The sequence below is a fragment of the Scyliorhinus torazame genome, chromosome 27 (assembly GCF_047496885.1).
Source record: "Scyliorhinus torazame isolate Kashiwa2021f chromosome 27, sScyTor2.1, whole genome shotgun sequence".
In the NCBI taxonomy this organism is placed as follows: Eukaryota; Metazoa; Chordata; class Chondrichthyes; order Carcharhiniformes; family Scyliorhinidae; genus Scyliorhinus; species Scyliorhinus torazame.
The window spans coordinates 30,645,442-30,670,655 of NC_092733.1; the positions used below are offsets into that span (position 1 = coordinate 30,645,442).

Below are 25,214 nucleotides of genomic sequence, written 5' to 3' on the forward strand. Positions count from 1 at the left end.
CATCTGGAGTATTGTGTGCAATATGTGTCCTCTCCGGCACAAAGGATGATGGTTGGAGGTCAAGTCATCTCAGTCCATGGACATCACTGCTGGAACTCCTCAGGGTAGTGTCCGAGGCCCACCCATCTTCAGCTGCTTCATCAGTGACCTTCCAACATGAGGTCAGATGTGGGTATGTATGCTGACGACCGTACAATGGTCAGCATTATTTGTGATTCATAGAATTTACAGTGCGGAAGGAGGCCACCCTGCCCATCGAGTCTGCATCAACCCCTGTAAAGAGCATCCCATTCAAACCCACACCTCTACTTCATCCCCGCAACCCCAAAACCCCACCCAACCATTTTTGGACACTAAGGACAATTTAGCATGGCCAATCCACCTAACCTGGACATCTTTGGACTGTGGGAGGAAGCCGGAGCACCCGGAGGAAACCCACGCAGACACATGGAGAACGTGCAGACTCCGCAGACAGTCACGCAAGCCTGGGACCCTGGAGCTGTGAAACAACTGTGCTATCCACTGAAGCAGCCCACGTGCAAATGCTGCAAGACCTGGACAATATCCAGGCTTGGGCTGACGAGGGGCATGGGGCATTTGTACCACACAAGTGCCAGACAATGACCACCTCCAATAAGAGAATCAAACCTTTTGCCGTACCTTCACTGTCGCTGGGTCAAATCCTGGAACTCCCTAACGGCACAGTGGGTGTACCTACACCGCATGGACTGCAGCGGTTCAAGAAGGCAGCTCACCACCACCTTCTCGAAGGGAAATTAGGGATGGGCAATAAATGCTGGGCCGAGCCAGCGATGCCCATGTCCTGTAAAAATGAATTTTTAAACAAGTGTTTGGTCTCCTTACCTGAAAACGGTTCACCGGACTGACGCCTGGGGTAGCAGGATTGTCACTTTAGGAGAGGCTGGGTCTGTGCTCATTTGAATTTCGAAGAACCAAAGGGGGATCTCATTGAACTGTATAACATTCTAATGGGCTGGACAGACTGGAGGTTTCCCTCTGGCTGGAGGTTCCAGAACAAGGGGTCAAAGACTCAGGATACGGGGTAGGCCTGAGTTGAGGAGGAACCTCCTTACCCAGAGGGTGGCGAACCTATGGAATTGTCAGCCACAGGAGGCTGTGGAGGCCACGTTACTGAATATGTTTAAGAAGGAAATAGATAGATTTCTAGACTCTAAAGACGTCCCGGGGTATGGAGAGAGCGCAGGAGAATTGTGATCGAGCATCAGTCATGCTCGTATTGAATGGCGGAGCAAGCTAGCAGGGCAGAATGGCCGACTGCTCCTATAGTCTCTGTTTCTGTCTGCAAACTGGACAAGACCAGATAATGAATATATAACAGGATACAATATATTTAGGAGGGTGGGAATGAAAGGTGGCAGAGAGACAATTTTAATGAAGAGAGAGTGCATGTTGTAGAGGGTAGTTATGTACATAGAACTACAGCACAGTACAGGCCCTTCGGCCCACGATGTTGTGCGAACTAGTCTGAAACTAAGATCAAATCAACCTACTCCCAATCATTCTAGTGCACTCCATATGCCTATCCAATAACCGCTTGAAAGTTCCTAAAGTGTCCGCCTCCACTACCAAAGCTGGGAGTGCATTCCACGCCCCAACCACTCGGAGTAAAGAACCTACCTCTGACATCCCTCCTATATCTTCCAACATGAACCTTATAGTTATGCCCCCTTGTAACAGCTACATCCACCCGAGGAAAAAGTCGCTGAACGTCCACTCTATCCCTCTCATCATCTTATAAACCTCTATTAAGTCACCTCTTATCCTCCTTCGCTCCAATGAGAAAAACCCTAGCTCCCTCAACCTTTCCTCATAAGACCTACCCTCCAATCCAGGCAGCATCCTGGTAAATCTCCTTTGCACCCTTTCCAATGCTTCCACATCCTTCGTATAATGAGGTGACCAGAACTGCACACAATACTCCAAATGTGGCCTAACCAAGGTCTTGTACAGTTGCAGCATAACCTCACGGCTCTTAAACTAACACACTATGGGCTTTCTTCACGGCTCTATCCACTTGGGTGGCAACTTTCAGAGATCTATGGACATGAGCTCCGAGATCTCTCTGCTCCTCCACATTCTTCAGAACCCTGCCGTTAATCCTGTAATCCGCATTCAAATTTGTCCCACCAAAATGAATCACCTCACACTTATCAGGGTTAAACTCCATCTGCCACTTTTCAGCCCGGCTCTGCATCCTATCAATGTCTCTTTGCAGCCTACAACAGCCCTCCACATTATCCACTACTCCACCAAACTTGGTGTCATCAGCAAATTTACTAACCCAACCTTCAACTCCATCATCCAAGTCATTGATAAAAATCACAAATAGCGGAGGACCCAGCACTGATCCCTGTGGTACGCCGCTGGTGACTGGGCTCCAGGATGAAAATTTACCATCTACCACCATCCTCTGTCTTCTATGTGATAGCCAGTTACTGATACAATCGGCCAAATTTCCCTCTATGCCATGCCTCCTTACTTTCTGCATGAGCCGACCATGGGGCACCTTATCAAACGCCGTACTAAAATCCATGTATACGACATCAACTGCTCTACCTTCATCTATGTACCTAGTTACCTCCTCAAAGAATACAATCAAACTTGTGAGGCAAGACTTACCCTTCACAAATCCGTGCTGACTATCCTGGATTAAGCTGTATCTTTCCAAATGATCATAAATCCTATCCCTCAGGACCCTTTCCAATAATTTACCTATGATTGAAGTGAGACTAACCGGCCAAAAGAATCCGAGGATATATCCCATCTGGCCCAGGGGACTTATCTATTCTCAGGCGTCTCAAAATTTCGAACACATCTTCCTTCCGAATATCTACCTCCTCCAGCCTACCAGCCTGTATCTCACTATCCTCCTCAACAACATGGCCCCTCTCCTTTGTGAACACTGAAGAAAAGTATTCATTTAGGGCCTCCTGTATCTTCAGACTCCATGCACACGTTCCCACTGCTGTCCTTGACCGGCCCTAACTTCACCTTGGTCATTCTTTTATTCCTCACATAAGTGTAAAAAGCCTTGGGATTTTCCATGATCATACCCGCCAAGGACTAGATGTAGATGAGGAAGGGGCAGAGACAGGGTCAATAAACCGAGCTCAAAAAGGAATCATTACATTAATAAGGAGGTATTGTACACCTTCCTAATTATAGAAAGAACAAAAGGAAGTAAGACCAATAAGTAGGAACAACAAATTGATTGTTCTAGGAGTTGTGAATGATCAGTTTGGAGAGGGAGTGAATGGAGATGAGAAATTCCTCAAATATAGACAGGATTCCATCCTCATTGGGAGCACTCTCACCTCCGAGTCGAACCATTGTTGGTTCAAGTCCCACCCCAGACACTTGTGCACAAAATCCTGAAGCTGCCAGTCCACTGCCAGAAGTGCTATGTTACAGATGATACATGAAGACCAGGGTCCCATCTGCCCTCTCGGTGGTCTACAGTGTTATGATGTGCCAAGTGCTCATCCAGGTACTTTTTACCGGATGTGAGGCATCCCGTCTTCTCCACCCTCCCAGGCAGTGCGTTCCAGACCCTCACCACCCTCTGGGTAAAAGCCCCTTCACATCCCCCCCTAAACCACCTGTCCCTCGCCTTGAATTTGTGTCTCCTCGGAACTGACCCTTCAATCACATTGCTCTTTGTGGGATCTCACTGTGCAGTTTGGCCGCCGAGTTTCCTACATTACAGCAGTGACTCCTTAGGGGAGGCAGTGGCGCAGTGTTATTGTCACTGGACGAGTAATCCAGGGACCCGGGGTAATGCCCTGGGACCCAGGGGTAATGCCCTGGGACCCAGGGGTGATGCCCTGGGACCCAGGGGTGATGCTCTGGGAACCCGGGTTCGAATCGCACCACAGCAGGTGGTGAAATTTGAATTAATAAAAATCTGGAGTTAAAAGTGTAATGATGACCATGAAACCATTGCCGATTGTCGTAAAAACCCATCTGGCTCACTAATGTCCTTTAGGGAAGGAAATCTGCCGTCCTTACCCGGTCTGGCCTACATATGGCTCCAGACATACAGCAATGTGGGCAATATCCAGGCTTGAATATCTCAGCTCAGGGGCAATTAGTGATGGGCAATAAATGCTGACCCAGCCAGTGACACCCAGATACCCTAAATGAATTTTAAAAAACACTTCAAAAGAATGTCATTGGCTGTAAAGTGCTTTGGGACGGCCCACGGTTGTGGAAAGCAATATAGCAATGCGAGACCTTCCTACTCAGACAGTACGTAAATAGGCGGTGGTATTGCTATATTTGGCAATGTAGTTCGGGTTGGTGGGATTGCCATGGGTTAGCGTTGTGGATGACGATGTTTTTAAGAGGAATGTACTGGATTTGGGCAGGTTTTGTGCAGTACTCTACCTCAACGGTAGACCATTTAGGACTGAGATGAGGAGGAAGTTCTTCATGCAGAGGATGGTCAGACTGGAATTCGCAGCCACAGGAAGTAGTTGAGGCCAATGCATTGTCTGTTTTCAAGAAGCAGTTAGACATAGCACTGGGGGTGAAGGGGATCAAAGGTCATGGGGGGGGGGGGTGGGGGGAGAGAAGCGGTATTAGGCTATTGAGTTGGAAGATCAGCCATGATCGTGATGAATGGCGGAGCAGGCTCAAAAGGCCTCCTATTTTCTAAGTTTCTCACCTTGGAGTCAGAAAGTCGAGGCGCACTCGAGTCCCACTCGAGCGGGCAGAAATCGTATCTGCCACCCCACCGCAGTAGCGAAGGAGTGCCGCACAGTCCGAGACGACGCTCTTGTTCTGATGAGACCTTGCTGAGGAGAGAGATGGAAGCTGGGAGGAGAAACAGGACCCAGCGACAAAGGAATATTTTCGACAAGTCGATTGGAAAGGTCCATTGTAAAAGGACATGAAGGAAACTGCCAATAGTTTTAGGAGGCTGTCGGTAAACAAAGGGCAATGCCCCTAAGAATAATCAAAGAGGAATGTAAGAGGTAATTGAAAAGGAAACGCAAGAGACAGTCTTTGGCGGGGGGGGGAACAATCCAAAAGCACCAAAAGAATTAGTAAAAGTGATTAAGACTAGTACATATCCACGAGAACAAACACAATCAGAGTACAAGTAGACCATATTACCCCTTGAGTTTGCTCCCCTATTTAATACGATACCAGCTCCACTTTCCCAATGTAGCCCTTATGTCATGATATTAGAGTGATTGTGGGGGGGGGGTGCTCCAGTATTATATATAACACGGTACACTCTGTACTTCATTGGGTCACCTGACCTGGGAGTCCGATGTCAGCTGGCACATGTAAATGTAAGTTCTAACCAAGTTGCAGGCCTGAAATTGTGCCCGTGGTCAGTTCATTAACAAAGTTAGTTTACAATAATTATATGGGTCATCCTACAACGTGAAAACGACACCTTAGTGCCCATAAATCTGTGGATCTGAAGCGAGGATATATTCAATTGGGCTCTCCGGACTGAAGAATTCCAAAGATTCACAGTTTGAGGAAATTCCTGTCCTAAAATGGCTGACCCCAATTCCTGAGGCTGGTGGCTGCTAGTTCCCGACTCTCCAGCCAAGCGAAACAGCCTCTCATCTGTTAAACCCTCATGAATTTCAGATGTTCTATAAGATCACCTCTCCTTCTAAACTCCAGATCCCTCCTCACAGGACAACCTTTGCATCCCAGCAGTCAACCTGTGCTCTAAGACCAACATAAAATAAACTTGCCATAGTCCCAGATGACCAGGGGCTGCTTTCCCCTTTAAGGGGGGTTGAGCTGACTGGTGGTGATTTAACCTGAGGGTCACCACACCTCAGGCGAGGGGCAAGGTTGAGAAGGCAGGGTTAGGGTTAGTGAACAATCTGAGCAGGTGCGGGAATTGAACCTGGGCTTTTGGCCTCGCTCTGCATCTCGAACCAGCCGTCCGACCAACTTAGCTAAACCGGTCCCATCTTTGTATCCTCCTCACAGCTTACCCTCCCACCTGACTTTATATTATAATTGGTAACAGTGAGCCGAAACTCCTGAGACGAGCAAATTTGTCAATTTGCAGATGATCGAAGCTCAGTTGAGTGTGGGGGGGGGGGGTATTTTTTAACAAGGTGTTCGAGTGATTTGGGCTCACTGTAGCCTTTCACCTCTATGATGGGGAAAATAGTCCATCGAGAATTCCATAGAGTATTTAATTCCGGAAGAAGTTAAGATTTTCTCTTTATCTAGGAACACGGTCTAAAAATAGATGGCATAAATTTCAAAAAGGACAGTCATGGTTGCAAACCTCATGTGGAGGTCTGCATGGCGGAATGAAAAATGCGGTGGATGTGGTCTACATCGGCTTTAGGAAAGCCCGAAGGAACTACTTGGGAAATTAGAAGAACAATTAAGGAGGATGGAGTTTGGGGGAAGAGAAGCAAATTGGGCTGAAATGGGTTAGAAGGGAGAAAGGAGAGTAGGAATTAGGGATAGTTTTCAGCATGGCTGAATACGGTGTTCCTTGCTGTTCACATCTCGAGTTACAAAGAACAAAATGTACAGCACAGGAACAAGCCCTTCGGCCCTCCAAGCCCGTGCCGACCATGCTGCCCGACTAAACTACAATCTTCTACACTTCCTGGGTCCGTATCCTTCTATTCCCATCCTATTCATATATTTGTCAAGATGCCCCTTAAATGTCCCTATCGTCCCTGCTTCCACTACCTCCTCCGGTAGCGAGTTCCAGGCACCCACTACCCTCTGCGTAAAAAACTTGCCTCGTACATCTACTCTAAACCTTGCCCCTCTCACCTTAAACCTATGCCCCCTAGTAATTGACCCCTCTACCTTGGGGAAAAGCCTCTGACTATCCACTCTGTCTATGCCCCTCATAATTTTATATACCTCTATCAGGTCTCCCCTCAACCTCCTTCGTTCCAGTGAGAACAAACCGAGTTTATTCAATCGCTCCTCATAGCTGATGCCCTCCATACCAGGCAACATTCTGGTAAATCTCTTCTGCACCCTCTCTAAAGCCTCCACATCCTTCTGGTAGTGTGGCGACCAGAATTGAACACTATACTCCAAGTGTGGCCTAACTAAGGTTCTATACAGCTGCAACATGACTTGCCAATTCTTATACTCAATGCCCCGGCCAATGAAGGCAAGCATGCCGTATGCCTTCTTGACTACCTTCTCCACCTGTGTTGCCCCTTTCAATGACCTGTGGACCTGTACTCCTAGATCTCTTTGACTTTCAATACTCTTGAGGGTTCTACCATTCACTGTATATTCCCTACCTGCATTAGACCTTCCAAAATGCATTACCTCACATTTGTCTGGATTAAACTCCATCTGCCATCTCTCCGCCCAAGTCTCCAGACAATCTAAATCCTGCTGTATCCTCCGACAGTCCTCATCGCTATCCGCAATTCCACCAACCTTTGTGTCGTCTGCAAACTTACTAATCAGACCAGTTACATTTTCCTCCAAATCATTTATATATACTACAAAGAGCAAAGGTCCCAGCACTGATCCCTGTGGAACACCACTGGTCACAGCCCTCCAATTAGAAAAGCATCCCTCCATTGCTACTCTCTGCCTTCTATGGCCTAGCCAGTTCTGTATCCACCTTGCCAGCTCACCCCTGATCCCGTGTGACTTCACCTTTTGTACTAGTCTACCATGAGGGACCTTGTCAAAGGCCTTACTGAAGTCCATATAGACAACATCTACTGCCCTACCTGCATCAATCATCTTCGTGACCTCCTCGAAAAACTCTATCAAGTTAGTGAGACATGACCTCCCCTTCACAAAACCGTGCTGCCTCTCACTAATACGTCCATTTGCTTCCAAATGGGAGTAGATCCTGTCTCGAAGAATTCTCTCCAGTAATTTCCCTACCACTGAAGTAAGGCTCACTGGCCTGTAGTTCCCGGGCTATTCCTTGCTACCCTTCTTAAACAGAGGAACAACATTGGCTATTCTCCAGTCCTCCGGGACATCCCCTGAAGACAGCGAGGATCCAAAGATTTCTGTCAAGGCCTCAGCAAATTCCTCTCCAGCCTCCTTCAGTATTCTGGGGTAGATCCCATCAGGCCCTGGGGACTTATCTACCTTAATATTTTTTAAGACACCCAACACCTCGTCTTTTTGGATCACAATGTGACCCAGGCTAGCTACACCCCCTTCTCCAGACTCAACATCTACCAATTCCTTCTCTTTGGTGAATACTGATGCAAAGTATTCATTTAGTACCTCGCCCATTTCCTCTGGCTCCACACATAGATTCCCTTGCCTATCCTTCAGTGGGCCAACCCTTTCCCTGGCTACCCTCTTGCTTTTTATGTACGTGTAAAAAGCCTTGGGATTTTCCTTAACCCTATTTGCCAATGACTTTTCGTGACCCCTTCTAGCCCTCCTGACTCCTTGCTTAAGTTCCTTCCTACTTTCCTTATATTCCACGCAGGCTTCGTCTGTTCCCAGCCTTTTAGCCCTGACAAATGCCTCCTTTTTCTTTTTGACGAGGCATACAATATCACTCGTCATCCAAGGTTCCCGAAAATTGCCGTATTTATCTTTCTTCCTCACAGGAACATGCCGGTCCTGTATTCCTTTCAAATGCCACTTGAAAGCCTCCCACATGTCAGATGTTGATTTGCCCTCAAACATCCGCCCCCAATCTATGTTCTTCAGTTCCCGCCTAATATTGTTATAATTAGCCTTCCCCCAATTTAGCACATTCATCCTCGGACCACTCTTATCCTTGTCCACCAGTACTTTAAAACTTACTGAATTGTGGTCACTGTTACCGAAATGCTCCCCTACTGAAACATCTACCACCTGGCCAGGCTCATTCCCCAATACCAGGTCCAGTACCGCCCCTTCCCTAGTTGGACTGTCTCCATATTGTTTTAAGAAGCCCTCCTGGATGCTCCTTACAAACTCCGCCCCGTCTAAGCCCCTGGCACTAAGTGAGTCCCAGTCAATATTGGGGAAGTTGAAGTCTCCCATCACCACAACCCTGTTGTTTTTACTCTTTTCCAAAATCTACCTACCTATCTGCTCCTCTATCTCCCGCTAGCTGTTGGGAGGCCTGTAGTATACCCCCAACATTGTGACTGCACCCTTCTTATTCCTGATCTCTACCCATATAGCCTCACTGCCCTCTGAGGTGTCCTCTCGCAGTACAGCTGTGATATTCTCCCGAACAAGTAGCGCAACTCCACCTCCCCTTTTACATCCCCCTCTATCCCGCCTGAAACATCTAAATCCTGGAACGTTTAGCTGCCAATCCTGCCCTTCCCTCAACCAGGTCTCTGTAATGGCCACAACATCATAGTTCCAAGTACTAATCCAAGCTCTAAGTTCATCTGCCTTGCCTGTAATGCTCCTTGCATTAAAACATATGCACTTCAGGCCACCAGACCCGCTGTGTTCAGCAACTTCTCCCCGTCTGCTCTGCCTCAGAGCCACACTGTCCCTATTCCCTAGTTCTCCCTCAATGCTCTCACCTTCTGACCTATTGCTCCCGTGCCCACCCCCCTGCCATACTAGTTTAAACCCTCCCGTGTGACACTAGCAAACCTCACGGCCAGGATATTTATGCCTCTCCGGTTTAGATGCAACCCGTCCTTCTTATACAGGTCACATCTGCCCCGGAAGAGCTCCCAGTGGTCCAGATAATGGAAACCCTCCCTCCTACACCAGCTGTTTAGCCACGTGTTTATCTGCTCTATCTTCCTATTTCTAGCCTCACTGGCACGTGGCACAGGGAGTAATCCCGAGATTACAACCCTCGAGGTCCTGTCTTTTAACTTTCTGCCTAGCTCCCTGAACTCCTGCTGCAGGACCTCATGCCCCTTCCTGCCTATGTCGTTAGTACCAATATGTACAACGACCTCTGCCTGTTTGCCCTCCCCCTTCAGGATGCCCTCTACCCGTTCGGAGACATCCTGGACCCTGGCACCAGGGAGGCAACATACCATCCTGGAGTCTCTTTCACGTCCACAGAAGCGCCTATCTGTGCCCCTGACTATAGAGTCCCCTATTACTATTACTCTTCTGCGCTTTGACCCTCCCTTCTGAACATCAGAGCCAGCCGTGGTGCCACTGCTCTGGCTGCTGCTGTTTTCCCCTGATAGGCTATCCCCCCCGACAGTATCCAAAGGGGTATACCTGTTCGAGAGGGGGACAACCACAGGGGATTCCTGCACTGACTGCCTGCCCTTTCTGGTGGTCACCCATTTCTCTGCCTGCACCTTGGGTGTGACCACATTTACATAACTGCGATCTATGACGCTTTCCGCCACCTGCATGCTCCTAAGTGCATCCAAATGCTGCTCCAACCGAACCATGCGGTCTGTGAGGAGCTCCAGTTGGGTGCACTTTCTGCAGATGAAGCCATCCGGGACGCTGGAAGCCTCCCGGACCTGCCACATCTCACAGTCAGAGCACAGCACCCCTCTAACTGACATTGCGTCAATTAATTAAAATTAAAATTTGTCTTTTTTAAAAATATATATTTTTTTAAATTTCAAAGTTACTGTCAACTATCTGTTTCCTAGCACTAGATTTCTAATAGAAATGCGATAGCTAACTATAGTACTCTCCGATCTCTGGCTTAGATATCCCTCTAAATTATAATTAAGTTATTATGTTTAATTAGTTACCAAATACTCAAATTTTTTTTAAATTTAGGGTAGAATCCCAACCAGCCACTCTGGCCACAGCTTTTCTGTGATGTCACTTCAGTTTCCCCCTGACACACACAATTTGAAAAAAGGTATAAAAGTAAAAATAAGTAAAAATCACTTCCTTACCTTCTGAGTGTCTTAGATGTTCTCAGGTTCTCTCGCTGACAGAGACTGCTCCTCCACCTCCGAACCTTGACCTGCACAATGCTAATAATATAATAATAATATAATATGGCACTTACCTTACACCAATGGGTCTTATTATTAGGTTAGAGGAGGAGGGCGGGTGGGAGACAGTACACGTGTAGTGTCTCGGGTTTCCTCTCCACCAGAATTTATTGGTTGGGGGGGGGGGGGGGGGGGGACTTCCCAGAGGTCCGCGGGTCGAACTTCCGGTTCCCGCCTTATATAAAAACAAATAAAACAGAAAAGAACAGACACGGGACCAGGTAAGGCTTTTTACGTTTGTTCGCTGTACAGCAATAATTCGGGTAAAGTTTTGGAGCCAGGGCAAATGCACTACGCTAAGAGACACAGTCAATTATTTAGCAGACCAAAGGGATATCAAAATGGCGAATGGAATTCAACGTGAGTTCAAAAAATCCCCACAGCGCAGAAAGAGGCTATTTGGCCCATCGCGTCTACACCCACCCTACCTAGGCCTGCCATCCCCCCACCCACCCACCCAACCCTGCAATCCCACCCAATCTTTGGACACTAAGGGGCAATTGATCATGGCCAATCCACATAACCTGCACATCTTTGGACTATGGGAGGAAACTGGAGCACCCGGAGGAAACCCACGCAGACAGGGAGAGCAGACTCCCCACCGGCACCCAAGGTTGGAATCAAACCCGGGTCCCTGGCGCTGTGAGGCAGCAGTGCTAACTGTGCCACCTATGATGGACATTGCTATTAAAAAATGACGACAGTAGTTAAACTCTGAATGAAAGAGGAATTTGGGGGTACAGGTTCCAGAGGACAGTCAAGGCAGCACGCTGGTAGATCAGTATGTTAAAATAGCAGTTGAAATTCTAGATTTTATCGTAAAAGTTACAGAATACAAAAGAAATCCAAGAGTTAATGATGAGTCAGGTGACTGTGCAGGTCAGGGCTCCTCACTAACAGCAGGATTTTGAGGCAACAAAAGAGATTCACAAGGACGCTGCTCGATATGAGGGAATTTAAATGCAGAGCAAAACCGGAAAAGCAAGGTGGCTTGGCCTTTAATAAGGTTTCCTCCTCCTGAACTATCGCGGAGTTCTCGACCCGAGCGAACACGGTTGTCAAAGGGCAGCTGCAGCACGAACCAGAGCATTGTCGTACTGACCCTGGAGTAAAGACACTTGCTTGCATTCCTCTTCCCTCCGCCCCCCAACACACACACACACTCCGACGCTGCACATGTCCCCATCACAAGAGTTGCTCGTTCTGGTCGGACATATTCTCAGGTAGGCCCCTGTTTTTATTTTGATGGGTGTGTGGCGGAAGGGGTGGTGTTCACAAATTGTAGCTCTCCCAGTACATTCTGTTTGAACACACCATGTTTCAGTTACCTGAAAGCCAAGGAGTTGGGTAGGGTATTCAGGCTACTGCCAAGGTCACTATTGAAGCATAGATACATATATAGATACACAGAAGATAGGAGCAGGAGGAGGCCTGTTGGCCCTTCGAGCCTTCTCCGCCATTCATCACGATCATGGCTGATCATCCAACTCAATAGCCTAACCCTGCTTTCTCCCCATAGCCTTTGATCCCGTTCTCCCCAAGTGCGATATCCAGCCACCTCTTGAATATATTCAAAGTTTTAGCATCAACTACTTCCTGTGATAATGAATTCCACAGGCTCACCACTCTTTGGGTGAAGAAATGTCTCCTTATCTCTGTCCGAAATGGTTTACCCTGAATCCTCAGGCTGTGTCCCCTGGTTCTGGACACACCCATCATTGGTAACATCTTCCCTCCATCTTCCCTGTCTAGTCCTGTTAGAATTTTATAAGTCTCAATGAGATCCCCCCTCATTCTTCTGAACTCCAGCGAGAACAATCCCAACCTAGTCAATCTCTCCTCATATGACAGTCCCTCCATCCCTGGAATCAGTCTGGTAAACCTTCGCTGCACTCCCTCGAGAGCAAGAACATCCTTCCTCAGAGGAGACCAAAACTGCACACAATACTCCAGGTGTGGCCTCACCAAGGCCCTGTACAATTGCAGCAACACATCCCTGCTTCTATACTCGAAATCTCTTGCAATGAAGGCCAACATACAATTAGCCTTCTTTACCGCCTGCTGCACCTGCACGCTTACCTTCAACGAATGGTGCACAAGGACACCCAGGTCCCGCTGCTCACTTCACTCTCCCAATTTACAACCATTCAGGTAGTAATCTGCCTTCCTGTTTTTGCTTCCAAAATGAATAACCTCACACTTATCCAAATTATAAAGCGTCTGCCATTGGTTTGCCCACTCGCCCAACCTGTCCAGACCTTGCTGTCGGATCCCTGCAGCCTCGTCACAATTCACCCTCCCACCTAATTTGGTATCATCTGCAAACTTTGAGATGTTCCCTTTTCCAAATCATTAATATATATTGTGAATAGCTGGGGTCCCAGCACCGATCCCTGTGGTACCCCACTGGTTACTGCCTGCCAATTTGAAAAGGACCCATTAATCCCTACTCTTTGTTTCCTCTCTGCATTTGATAACGCATGGAGGCGCTATCGTCTATCTTCCGACCCTGAAGTTTTCCCATTGCAATTGGCAGAAGTGACGTTATGATGGGACTGAACAGAGAGCAACTGTACTCATTGGTGTTTAGCGAATGAGAGGTGACCTTATTGAGATATATCAGATTCTCAGGCAGCTCGACAGGGTAGATGCTGAGAAGTTGTTTCCCCTTGTGGGAGAGTCTAGGACCAGAGGGCATAATCTCAGAGTAAGGGGGTCGCCCATTTCAGACAGAGATGAGGAAGAATTTCTTCTCTCAGAGGGGAGTGAATCTGTGGAATTCTTTGCCACAGAGAGCTGTAGAGGCTGGGTCATTAAGATAGACTTAATCAATAAGGGAATCGGGAATTATGGGGATAAGGGGGGAAAGTGGGAATTGAGGATTATTAGATCAATCATGATCTCATCGATTGGCAGAGCAGACTTGATGGGCCGAATGGCCTACTTCTGATCCTGCAAGTTATGGTCTAACCCAAAACATGCTGTATTTTTACCCCACACCACATTAGTCTGTTCTTGCCATTCTCCTATATACCAAATCTGTATTGGCACCAATGGCTTCCTTGCAACCATACCACCGAAGATTGGTGAGTTAATTTACATGGAATTTTTCATCCATGTTATTAACTTTCTAGTGACATCATGTGAAAGCAAGACACATGGAAGGTGGTTCCCGGCAGAGCCTTTGGTTTTTGATATCTTTTACTCGATTTTTTTTGAGGGCTTTTGATGCCCAAACTCATTTAGTGGGGTTAGTGAACTGTTTCCCGACGGAGACATGTTGAAAGCGTAGGTGAAGAAGCCCACTGTAAGGACAGCCCAGGAGGGTAGCCCGTCAGATGAGCTTGAAGGAGGGAAGATGGCTGCTGCACCCATTACATTAGACACGCTGGCTGTGGTGATGGTACAAGAGCTGGAGAAATTTGGCAAACAGATGGACAAGCAGTTTGAGCGGCAGGGCAACAAGATAAATGAATCATTTAAGGCCACTGTCAAGGAGGCGATGGGCCCGATTCGTAATCAGCTGGAAAAGCCCTTGAATGCACAAGGTGAGACGCTGAAGGGAGTGGAGGAGGCCTTGTTGCAGCATGAGGGACGTTTCGTCTCGTTGGAAACCGTGTCGCTGCTCGAGGCGGGGAACAACAAGAGTCTGAGGGTAAAGGCGGAGGATCTTGTAAACAGCTGGGAGTTGAACCTCAGGATTGTGAGGCTGAGGAGTGAAGGGCTCGAACCCAACTAAGCACTTTTTGAAGATGTTCTCTCGGCTGGTGGGAGTGGATGAGGTGTTCGCCCCCCTGGAGTTGAATAGAACTCGTTGGGCACTCCGGCAGAAAACCCAGCGGAATGTGGCACCGTGGCAGGTGATTATCAACTTTCGCAGTTATCAGAGGAAGGAGGGGGTTTTGGAGTGGGCGTAAAGGAGCCGCAACATTGTCTGGGATGGGCACACAGAGTGAATATACCAGGATATTGGGACTGATCATGTGGCCTTCAACAAGGCGAAGGCGGTGTTTTATAGTAAAGGGATCCATTTTGGGTCAACAATAGATTTGAAAGATTACATCTTCGACATGCTGGAGCTGACGGAGGCCATCAGGGAGAAGAAGCTGGGATCAGTCTGAGGAGGACTGTTGGAGACTTTATGGTGCGGTTGTAACGTCTATTCGTTCCTCTATTTGTGTTATGTTCTTGTGTCTTTTGAAGGTTGGAGCTGTTGGAAGGGGAGGACTGACATGTTTTTTGGAGGGGAGAGAAGCTTGTTGGTGGTGTTTAGGGTGGCAGTTTGGGGAGGGGGGGGCGGGGGAGTGGGGTAGGAGGAATTAGGTGGTTGTTGTTTTTCTTTTTAGGGGGGGAATTGGGGTGGGACCCTGGGTGGGGGTCACCTCACTAGCCGGAAGGGGAAGAGGTGGCTAATGAACTGGAGTGGAGTGGGGGGGGGGGGGGGGTGGAGAAGCTGTGACCCGTTGGCCCAGGTTGGATGGAGCCCAATGGGCCTAGTTGTTTCTTTAGTTAGTGGAGGGATGGGGTTGGGTAAGGCGGCAGAAAGTCTGCGAGTCTGGGAGTGGGTGGGTGAGGGGGGGGGGGGGGGGGGGGTGTGAATCAAGGCATTCTCTTTGTCTCACCCTAGCGGTGGGGCTGGAAGTCATCTTAGGTGAGCCTGGGATCCAGGAATTTATGTAGGATCATTGCATCAAGATGCAGATGACCAACTCGAGGAGGAGGGGGAGGGGTGAGAGATACCCGACAAGGTTAATCACCTGCAATGTGCAGGGCCTACGGGCGCCTGTGAAGAGGGCAAGGGTTTTTGCCCATTTTAAGGATTTGGGAGTCGATGTGGTGTTTCTACAAGGAACTCACCTGTGGGTATGGGAACAGACCAGGCTACAGAAAGCCTCGGTGAGCTAGGTTTTCTACTCAGGATTTGACAGTAGGGTTCGGTGGGGGGTGATTCTGGTCAGCAAAAGGGTCCATTGTCAGTCAGGGATGGTTCTAGCTGATCGGGGGGGACAGCTACGTGATGGCTACGGGTACACTGGAGATGAAGGCCGTGGTGTTAGTGAATGTTTACACCCCGAATTGGGACAATGCCAAGTTTATGGGACAGTTGCTGGCTGCAATACTAGAGCTAGACACGCACCAATTGATTTTTGGTTGAGGGGGGGGGGGGGGGGGGGGAGATTTTAACTGTGTGTTGGATCAGAAGCTGGATCGCCCCAGGGCGAGGTCACTGGCCTTTTCAGGGATGGCGAGGGTGTTGGCCGCATTCATGGAGGAGACTGGAGGTACCTACCCGGGGCAGTTTACACACCCGGGGAAAGGCGTTTTCATTCCCCCCCCCCCGGTACACAAGGTGTACTCAGGGATAAGCTGTTTTTTATGGGTAGGACCTGCTCCCTGGGGTGACGAATACGAAGTACTCAGCGGTAGTTACTTCCGAACATGTGCTGCATTTGGTGGACTCGGTGTTGGAGGCAAGTCGAGCACAACGCACGGGATGGAGGCTCGCTGTAGGATTGTTCGCTGATTGAGTTTTGTGTAAAGATCTCTAAGCCACCAGAGGACAAGAGTGAGTTTCTGGAGGGTTTGGAGTTCCCACAGGTGAGGGAGGACTTGCGGGAGGAGTTGGAAGCACCCTTGGGGCTGGAGGAAGTTCGAACCGCTTTAGGGAAGATGCAGACGGGAAAGGCGCCAGGGCCGGATGGGTAGAATTCGATAAGATCACGGATCGGCTGGCCCCATTAGTATTAGGGATGTTCAATTATTCACTGCCACGGGTTCTCCTGGAGGCGCTGGGCAGGCGTCTATCTCCCTCCTGAAGAAATATAAGGACCTCACGCTGTGTGGGTTCATACCGCCCAGCTTCATTGCTCAATGTAGATTCGGAGCTTTGGCGAAGGTCTTCGCGTCGAGGTTGATGCCCTGTCACCCGGAGGTAGTGGGGGAGAAAATTGTTGGGACTAGGTTCTGGTATCTGGGGGTTCAGGTGGCACAGCATGGAGTGTGGCTTCATAAATTAAACTATGCCAACCTGGCGAGCAGGGTCAGGGCGGATTTACAGAGGTGGGACAGCCTTCCGTTATCATTGGCGGGCCGGGCTCAGTCCATTAAGATGAACACCTTGCCACCGATTATTGTTTTTACTTTAATGCCTCCAAGTCTTTCTCCTGAAGTCGTTTCTTTGGGGTTGGAGCGGGGCTTTAAAATGGGCAGGGAGGACTCCTCAAATTCGGAGAGGATTCGTACAAGGAGAGAAAGGCAGGCAGGTTGGGGGGTGGGGGGTGGGGGGGGGGGGGGGCGTGGTTGGTGTGCTGCCGAATTTGTTGTTTTATTATGGGTGGCCAACACGGAAAAGTTGTTGGGGTGGTGTGATGAGCAGGAGGCTACCGGGTGCGGATGGAGCGCGAGGGGGGGGGGGGGGGGGGGGGCCGTGCAGAGGGTCCAGCTTGGAGGTGCTGGCTACGGTGTGTGTCTGCTGTTCGCGCCGGCGAAATATTCATCAAACCCAGGTCGGGGTTATCTCCACTTTGACGATATGACGGCAACTCCTTCAGCACTTTAACCTGAGGGCAGTGTCAAAATGTGCCCCGATCTGCAGGGAATCATTTGATTGAGCCAGGAGGGATTAGATGCCACATTTGGGGGGTGGAAGGGAAGGGGTTGGAGAGGGGGAGGGATTTGTTGCTGGAGGGGCGATTCGCCACCTTTGAGGAGCTGAAGGAGAAAGCAGGATTGGGCGGGGAAGATACGTTCTGGTACTTTCAGGTAGGGGGTTTTGTTCGTAGGACATTCCCGGTGGCGCCCCAGTCTACTTTATTCAACTGGCTTCTTTTCCTGCGCAGGGGAGGAGGAGGAGGAGGAGGAGGAGGGCGGCACGTCCGGAATATATGGAAGGATCTTGGGCAGAAGCAGGCACTGATAAAAGAGGTGAATGCCAGGTGGAGGAGCTGGGGCCCATATTGGAGAGGGGAGGTGTGGAGTGAGTCCCTCCGCAGGGTGAATGCTACGTCATCTTGCCTGAGGTTGAGTTCGAGTCAGCTCAAGGTGCTGTACAGGGCGCACCTCACCAAGGCCAGAATGAGTTGATTTTTTGAGGGGGTTGGGGATAGGTGTGAGCACTGTTTGAGAGAGCTTGCAAATCATAGGCACGTGTTCTGGTCCTGTATCAAACTGGTGTTTCTTTATGGGGTCTTTCTTTCGAACCACATCGGCAATCCTAAATACTGATTTAGAGCAACGTCCACCCGTGGCTATATTTGGGGTCTGGGATCAGCCGGAGCGGAGGACGGGCGCAGGGGCAGACTCCCTGGCATTTGCCTCGTTGACTGCTCGAAGGTACATTCTGCTGAGCTGGAGACAGGCGACGCCACCTCATGCCTCAGTGTGGCTAGGTGACCTGGTGGAAGTTTTTGCACCTCGTGAATGTCAAATTTACAGCGAGGAGGTCGGCTGAAGGGTTCTACTGTTGGTGGCGGCCTTTGAATTTGCACTTTTAAGGAATTGGTCAATGTTAGCTGTGATGGGGGAGGGGTGCGGGATAGAACATAGAACATTACAGCGCAGTACAGGCCCTTCGGCCCTCGATGTTGCGCCGACTTGTGAAACCACTCTAAAGCCCATCTAGACTATTCCCTTATCGTCCATATGTCTATCCAATGACCATTTGAATACCCTTAGTGTTGGCGAGTCCACTACTGTTGCAGGCAGGGCATTCCACGCCCTTACTACTCTCTGAGTAAAGAACCTACCTCTGACATCTGTCTTATATCTATCTCCCCTCAATTTAAAGCTATGTCCCCTCGTGCTAGACATCACCATCCGAGGAAAAAGTCCCTCACTGTCCACCCTATCCAATCCTCTGATCATCTTGTTTGGGGTGCATTTCTGTTCCTGCTGTTTCTCATTTTTGATATTGGTGTTGTTTTGGTTGCATATTTTTGATATAAATAGCCAAAAGTTCAGCAAAATATATATATTTAAAATGATAAACTTTCTGGATGTCAGTATTGCTGGCAAAACGTATTGCCCAAATCTCGTAACCCGTGCAAAGGTAATGGTGACCGCAAAGCCATTGACTGGCACTTGCTGACCTCTGAGATGGTCATTTCAAGAGGTCACACTGGACTGGATTCATGGATAGGCCAGACCGTCTAGAAATGGAAGGTTTCCCTTCTTAAATGCTCCAATCAGGGATTTTATACCAGTCCGAACAATGGCTTTGGGGTCACTATTACTGACGTCACATATTTTTAACATTCTTAATGCGGGATGTGGGCGTTGCTGGTTAGGCCCAGCATTTACTGCCCAGCCCTAATTGCACTTCAGAAGGTGGCGGTGAGCTGCCTTCTCGAACCCGCTGCAGTCCATGTGGTGTAGGTACACCCGCAGTGCTGTTAGGGAGGAAGCGTCATTATTTTGTCCCAGCGACAGCGAAGGAACGGCCGATACATTTCCAAGTCAGGATGGCGAGTGACTTGGAGGGGACCCGCCAGGCGGTGGTGTCTCCATGTATCTGCTGCTCTTGTCCTTCGAGATGTTAGTGGCCCTGGGTTTGGCAAGTGCTGCCAAAGGAGCTTTTGGTGCAGTGCATCTTGTAGATGGCACCCACGGCTGCCACTGTGTCGGTGGTGGAGGGAATGAATGTTTGTGGATGGGGCACCGGTCAAGAGGGCCACTTTGTCCTGGATGCTGTCGGGTTCCTTGAGTGTTCAGCTGCACTCAAGCAGGCAAGTATAGAACATAGAACATACAGTGCAGAAGGAGGCCATTCAGCCCATCGAGTCTGCACCGACCCACTTAAGCCCTCACTCCCACCCTATCCCCGTAACCCAAAGTGGAGAATATTCCAGATTTTGAAAGTTTAATTTAAATTCTTGAAACTGTCAGGGTGGACGCTGACCTCACCGTTGACTTCAGTAACAGTACCGCAAGTCTGAGAGGTAAAACACGGCAACTAAAACGGGCCGTGGTGAGTGAGGGTCCCGCTAATAATTACCAAGACTCAACTGGATGTTAACAAAAGACTTTAACTCTATTTTGTAATTCATAATAATGCAATATGTATAATATATATAAAAATAAGCTTGAGGTAAAAGATTGAAAACATTGCGCCAGGTAGTCCTTCAGGATGGAAGTCTGTTTGGAATACACATGAAGTATTTTTAGCCACCCCGGCCTTGGAGCATTTCCCTACATTAAAAGGCGCTATATGAATGAAAGATGTTTTTGTTGAGTGCCAGGCAGCCTTCTCCCGTGTTCCTTTCTCTTGCCATCCCAATATCTCTTGCGGTTAAAGGTTGCCATGAGAGCAGGCGAGTGACTGGTGTTTATATTTCGCCCCCCCCCCCCCCCTCACACAAAGTGAGCCTCTCTCGCCTTCAGGCTCTGCCGTTGACGTAGAACGTGCAGCATCCTCTCCACGTTCCGCTGTTCCTCGTGCTGTTGCAGCACGTGCTCGCTCCACACGTTGTTCGACTGGTTTGTGTTCAGTTCAGCGGTTGCCGCCTGCTGCTCCCGCTCCGTTTCCAGTTGCCCCGGCCTGTCCGCCCCGCCGCCGCCGGCTGGCGCCGCCTGCTGCACCCGGTCTGTCTCTGGGTCCCCCGGGGCGACCTTCCTGGCTTTCTCCCCTTCAGCACAGGCCGGGGCGGTGCCCCCGCTCTGCGGCGCCAGGGCCTCGCCGCCCTCCACCCGCCTCCTGTCTTGCAGCTTCGACACCAGCCTGGCCGTCCCGACGGTCATTTCGAACCGCTTGTGCTTGCCGCCCGAGCGCCGCAGAGTGCCGCCGTCCGGCGACGAGCTGCGGCTGCAGCCGGCCGCTCTCCGCTCCGCCTCCGCCGCTGCTCCGCCATCGGGCAGACTCTCCAACTCCGCCGCCGCAGGAAGGTTCGCCGTGATGATGGGAAGAGCCGAGGGCTTGGGGATGATGGGCCGGGTTTTCGCCTGCCCGTACCGTTGGTACTTGCCGGGCTGCCGGCTGAAGGTGCTTCGTGGATGGGGCTCAGCGTTGCTGTCACTCTCCCAATCCTGCCCGTCCAGAGAGTGCAAATCCTCTGAAACTGCTCTCGACACCTCCACCAGACCGGGGGCTAGAAAAACACAGAATAAAAAAACACATTAGTGACGGGTTTTCAGGTACGCGGAGCCCCAGAAACCCAAATCTCCGGATTACTACTGGTGCCATGTGCTAGTGAGTACAGGGACAGCAGGATAAAGCAGATGATGGCTGAGGACATGGAGCAGGAGGGAGGGCTTTAGTTTCCTGGAACACCGGATCTGTTTCTGGGGAAGGTGGGACCTGTACAAGTCGAACAGGTTGCATCTGAACCGAAATAGGGCAGTATCCTTGCAAGGAGGTTTTGCTCGTCCTGTTAGTGGGGGGGAGGGGGGATAAACTAATTTTTAAAAAAATATATATAATAATTTTTCTCCCTTACAAACAATAACCCCCCCCCGTAACAAAACAAACGAGAAATCGCGCAGAGCAAGATATATACATGGCAAAATGATATATTTACACAGCTTTGTACACTGGCCCTCACCCGTACGTGCCAGTTTCCCCAACCCTTCATGTTATCTCTTGCTCATCCACCCTCCCAGGCAGTCCCCCCTTCCCCCCTCCCACCCCCCCCCCCCCCCCCCTAAGGTTGCTGCTGCTGCTGACCGACCTTCCTCTAACGCTCCGCGAGATAGTCTAGGAACGGTTGCCACCGCCTGTAGAACCCCTGTGCAGACCCTCTCAAGGCAAACTTAATCCTCTCCAACTTTATGAACCCAGCCATATCGTTTATCCAGGCCTCCAGGCTGGGGGGCTTCGCCTCCTTCCACATTAGCAAGATCCTTCGCCGGGCTACTAGGGACGCAAAGGCCAGAATGCTGGCCTCTTTCGCCTCCTGCACTCCCGGTTCGTCCACTACTCCAAATATTGCTAGCCCCCAGCTTGGCTTGACCCGGACTTTCACCACCTGAGATATTGCTCCCGCCACTCCTCTCCAGAATCACTCCAGTGCCGGGCATGACCAAAACATATGGACATGGTTCGCCGAGCTCCCTGAGCACCTTCCACATCTGTCCTCTACCCCAAAGGACCTACTCAACCTCGCCCCCGTCAAGTGCGCTCTGTGGACCACCTTAAATTGTATCAGGCTGAGCCTGGCACACGAGGAGGAGGTATTAACCCTACCTAGGGCATCAGCCCACAGACCTCCCTCGATCTCCTTCCCCAGCTCCTCCTCCCATTTACCCTTTAACTCTTCTACCAGCACTTCCCCCTCTTCTTTCAACTCCTGGTGTATTTCCGACACCTTGCCCTCCCCGACCCATACACCCGAGATCACCCTATCTTGATCTTCTTGTGCCGGGAGCAACGGGAATTCCCTCACCTGTCGCCTCACAAAAGCCCTCACCTGCATATATCTAAAGGCATTTCCCGGGGGTAACTCGAACTTCTCCTCCAGTGCCCCTAGGCTCGCAAACGTCCCGTCGATGAACAGGTCCCCCATTCTTCCAATCCCCGCCCGATGCCAGCTCTGGAACCCCCCGTCCATCTTCCCCGGGACAAACCGGTGGTTACCCCTGATCGGGGACCACACCGATGCTCCCATTGCACCCCGGTGCCGTCTCCACTGGCCCCAGATCCTTAGCGTTGCAGCCACCACCGGGCTCGGGGGGTAAACTAATTTGGCAAGGGGATGGGTCACAGTGTGGAGGGTAAAGTGGGGGTGATGCACAGCCAAATATAGAAGAAAATCCAAAGACAAAGCAAAGCGAGACATGGTAAGGCACCAGGGAATAAGACAAGAGAGGATGGCATTTATTTGAATGCAAGAAGTCTTACAGGTAAGGCTGATGAGTTGAGGGTGTTGATTAACACAGGTTGAGCGAGGGGTAGGACTGGCAGCTCAATATTCCGGGGTATAGAAACTTCAGGTGAGACAGAGCGGGATGCAAAAGAGGAGCTGGTGTTGCAATATTGACCAAGGAGTCAATTACTGCAGTGAAGGGGGATGATATATGACCAGGCTCCTCATTTGAGACCATATGGGTGGAACTTAAAAACAAAAGGGGGTAATCACATTACTGGGTGTGCGCTATAGGCCCTCAAATAGCCAGGAAGAGATAGAAGAGCAGTTATGTATACAAATCTCAGAGAAGTATAAAAATAACATGGTAATAATAGTCACGGATTTCAACTTCCCCAATGTTAACTCTGATAGGCAAAGTGTAAAAGGCTTAGAGGGAGTGGAATTCTTAAACTGCATCCAGGAGAGCTTTTGAGCCAGCACCTAGAAAGTCCTAAAAGAGACACGATCTAATTTAGGGGAATTAAGCCAAGAAGGTGGTAGAAGTGTCAGTTAGGGAGCATTACAATGATAGTGACCATAACTTGGTAAGATTTACGGTAGTTATGGAAAAGGACAAAGATGGACTAAAAATATGGGGTAAGATCTACCGGCTGCGTTGCGTTCGAACGAGAGCGCGATGTGGCCGGGAGATGCCGGGTAAAGCTTTGTGCAAGCTTCCCGGCAGCCACTACACCTCACAAAATCAGGGTGTTGCCTACAATGGCCAAGCCACGCTCGCTTAATCCTACTCACCTGGGTCTACCTGCCTCCCGGCAGCTAACAGCCTCCCCAGGGAGTCCCCAGCTGGGCGCCGCTCAGTACTGGACCAGGCATAACGGCATCTGGGGAGTCTCCCAGGCCATCGGAGGCCCCTGGGTGGTCATGGATAGGATAGGGTGGCCCCCTGGAATGAGGGCACCTTGGCACTGCCAGGTGGCACTGCCAAGCTGGCAGGAGCACTGCCAAGGATCAGGACCCATGGGGGGGCTATGCCAATGAATGGAAGGTGCAGGGAGGTAAGAAGTGGCCTCTGGGAGGTTGGGGGTTGACGGGTTGGGGTTCTGGAAGGGGGCGGGGGGGGGAGCCGGAAGAGGGGGCCCCCCAAGAAACCCCATAGCGGGATGTCCTCACTTTGTTGGGCGGGGGGGGGGGGGGGGGGGGGAGGTAGATGTGGGAAAATGCCCATATGTGTGGGGTTGACACGGGTGTAGGGAACCCACAAGCGCACTTAGAGATTGGGATACCTTTTCAAAATGACTGCCCAATCTTTTGAGTTCAGCTCCCCAGTGCTGAAAACAATTCTAAGTGTGGGCCGAACTGGTGAGAAACTCCCCAGGGCCCAGAAAAGTGACTAAGTGTCATTGAATAGCGGTGGGGAACTCACCGACAGAACCGGTGGGAAACTCCCTGAAAAACCCACCACAAAATGAGACTTAGAAACCTTTCCATTAGATCTTGCCCAAGGTTTTTGAATTGGGGAAGGCCGATTTTAATAGGATAAGACAGGATCTGGCCAACAGGGACTGGGAGTAGCTACTTGTAGGAAGATCCATATCAGAGCACTGGGAGTCATTCAAAAAGGAAATAGAGAGAGTATAGGGCCAACATGTTCCCGTAAAGGTAAAGGGTGGGACTGACAGGTCCAGAGAACCCCTGGATGTCAAGAGATACATAGGATTGGAGAAGGATAAAAAGGGAGGTTAATGACAGATACAGGAGCTCAAAATTCCCTAGAGGAGCATAGGAAATGCAGAGGGAGGGCGGCACATTTGCCCAGTGGTTAGCACTGCTGCCTTACGGCACCAAGGACCTGGGTTTGAACCTGGCCCCGGGCCACTGTCCATGTGGAGTTTGCACATTCTCCCCCTGTCTGCGTGGGTCTCACCCCCACATCCCAAAGATGTGCAGGTTAGGTGGATTGGCCACGCTAAACTGCCCCTGAATTGGGAGAAAAAATTAATTGGATAATTTAATTTATAAAAGTGCAGGGAGGAACTTAAAAAATAAATTGAGAGAGCAAAGAGGGGGCATGAAAAAACACTGGTGGGTAAAATAAAGGAACATCCCAAGTGTTTTCTAAGTATATTAAGGGGGAGAGGTATGGTAGTCACCACTGTTGTATATATATCGCATATGAGGTGTATCACGGTAAGGCTCCTGTACTACAGGTACGGGGGTAGATCCCTGCCTGCTGGCTCTGTCCAGTAGGTGGAGTATAAATGTGTGGGCTCTCCGAGCTGCAGCCATTTCGGCAGCAGCTGCGTGAGGCTACAATCTCTGTGTAATAAAGCCTCGATTACACTCTACTCTCGTCTCATCGTAATTGATAGTGCATCAAGAGGGTAACCAGTAGGGCCCATCAGGGATCAAAAATGGCAAAATGTGTGTGGAGCCAGAAGATGTAGGTGAGATATTAAATGAGTATTTTGCATCTGTGCTCCTGATG

At 49.9% G+C, this 25,214-nt stretch overlaps 1 protein-coding gene across 5 annotated transcripts in view; it reads right to left on the reverse strand.

Moving 5' to 3' along the window:
- Positions 1-19,934: 19,934 nt before the first annotated feature.
- Positions 19,935-25,214, reverse strand: part of gmip (GEM interacting protein) — a 205,276-nt gene continuing 199,996 nt past the window's right edge. For all 5 annotated transcript variants that reach the window (XM_072491209.1, XM_072491210.1, XM_072491211.1 and 2 more), the window contains one exon: positions 19,935-21,013. In XM_072491209.1, the coding sequence (XP_072347310.1) occupies positions 20,280-21,013 (734 nt within the window). In that variant the 3' untranslated portion in view covers positions 19,935-20,279. The remainder of the gene's footprint in view (positions 21,014-25,214) is intronic.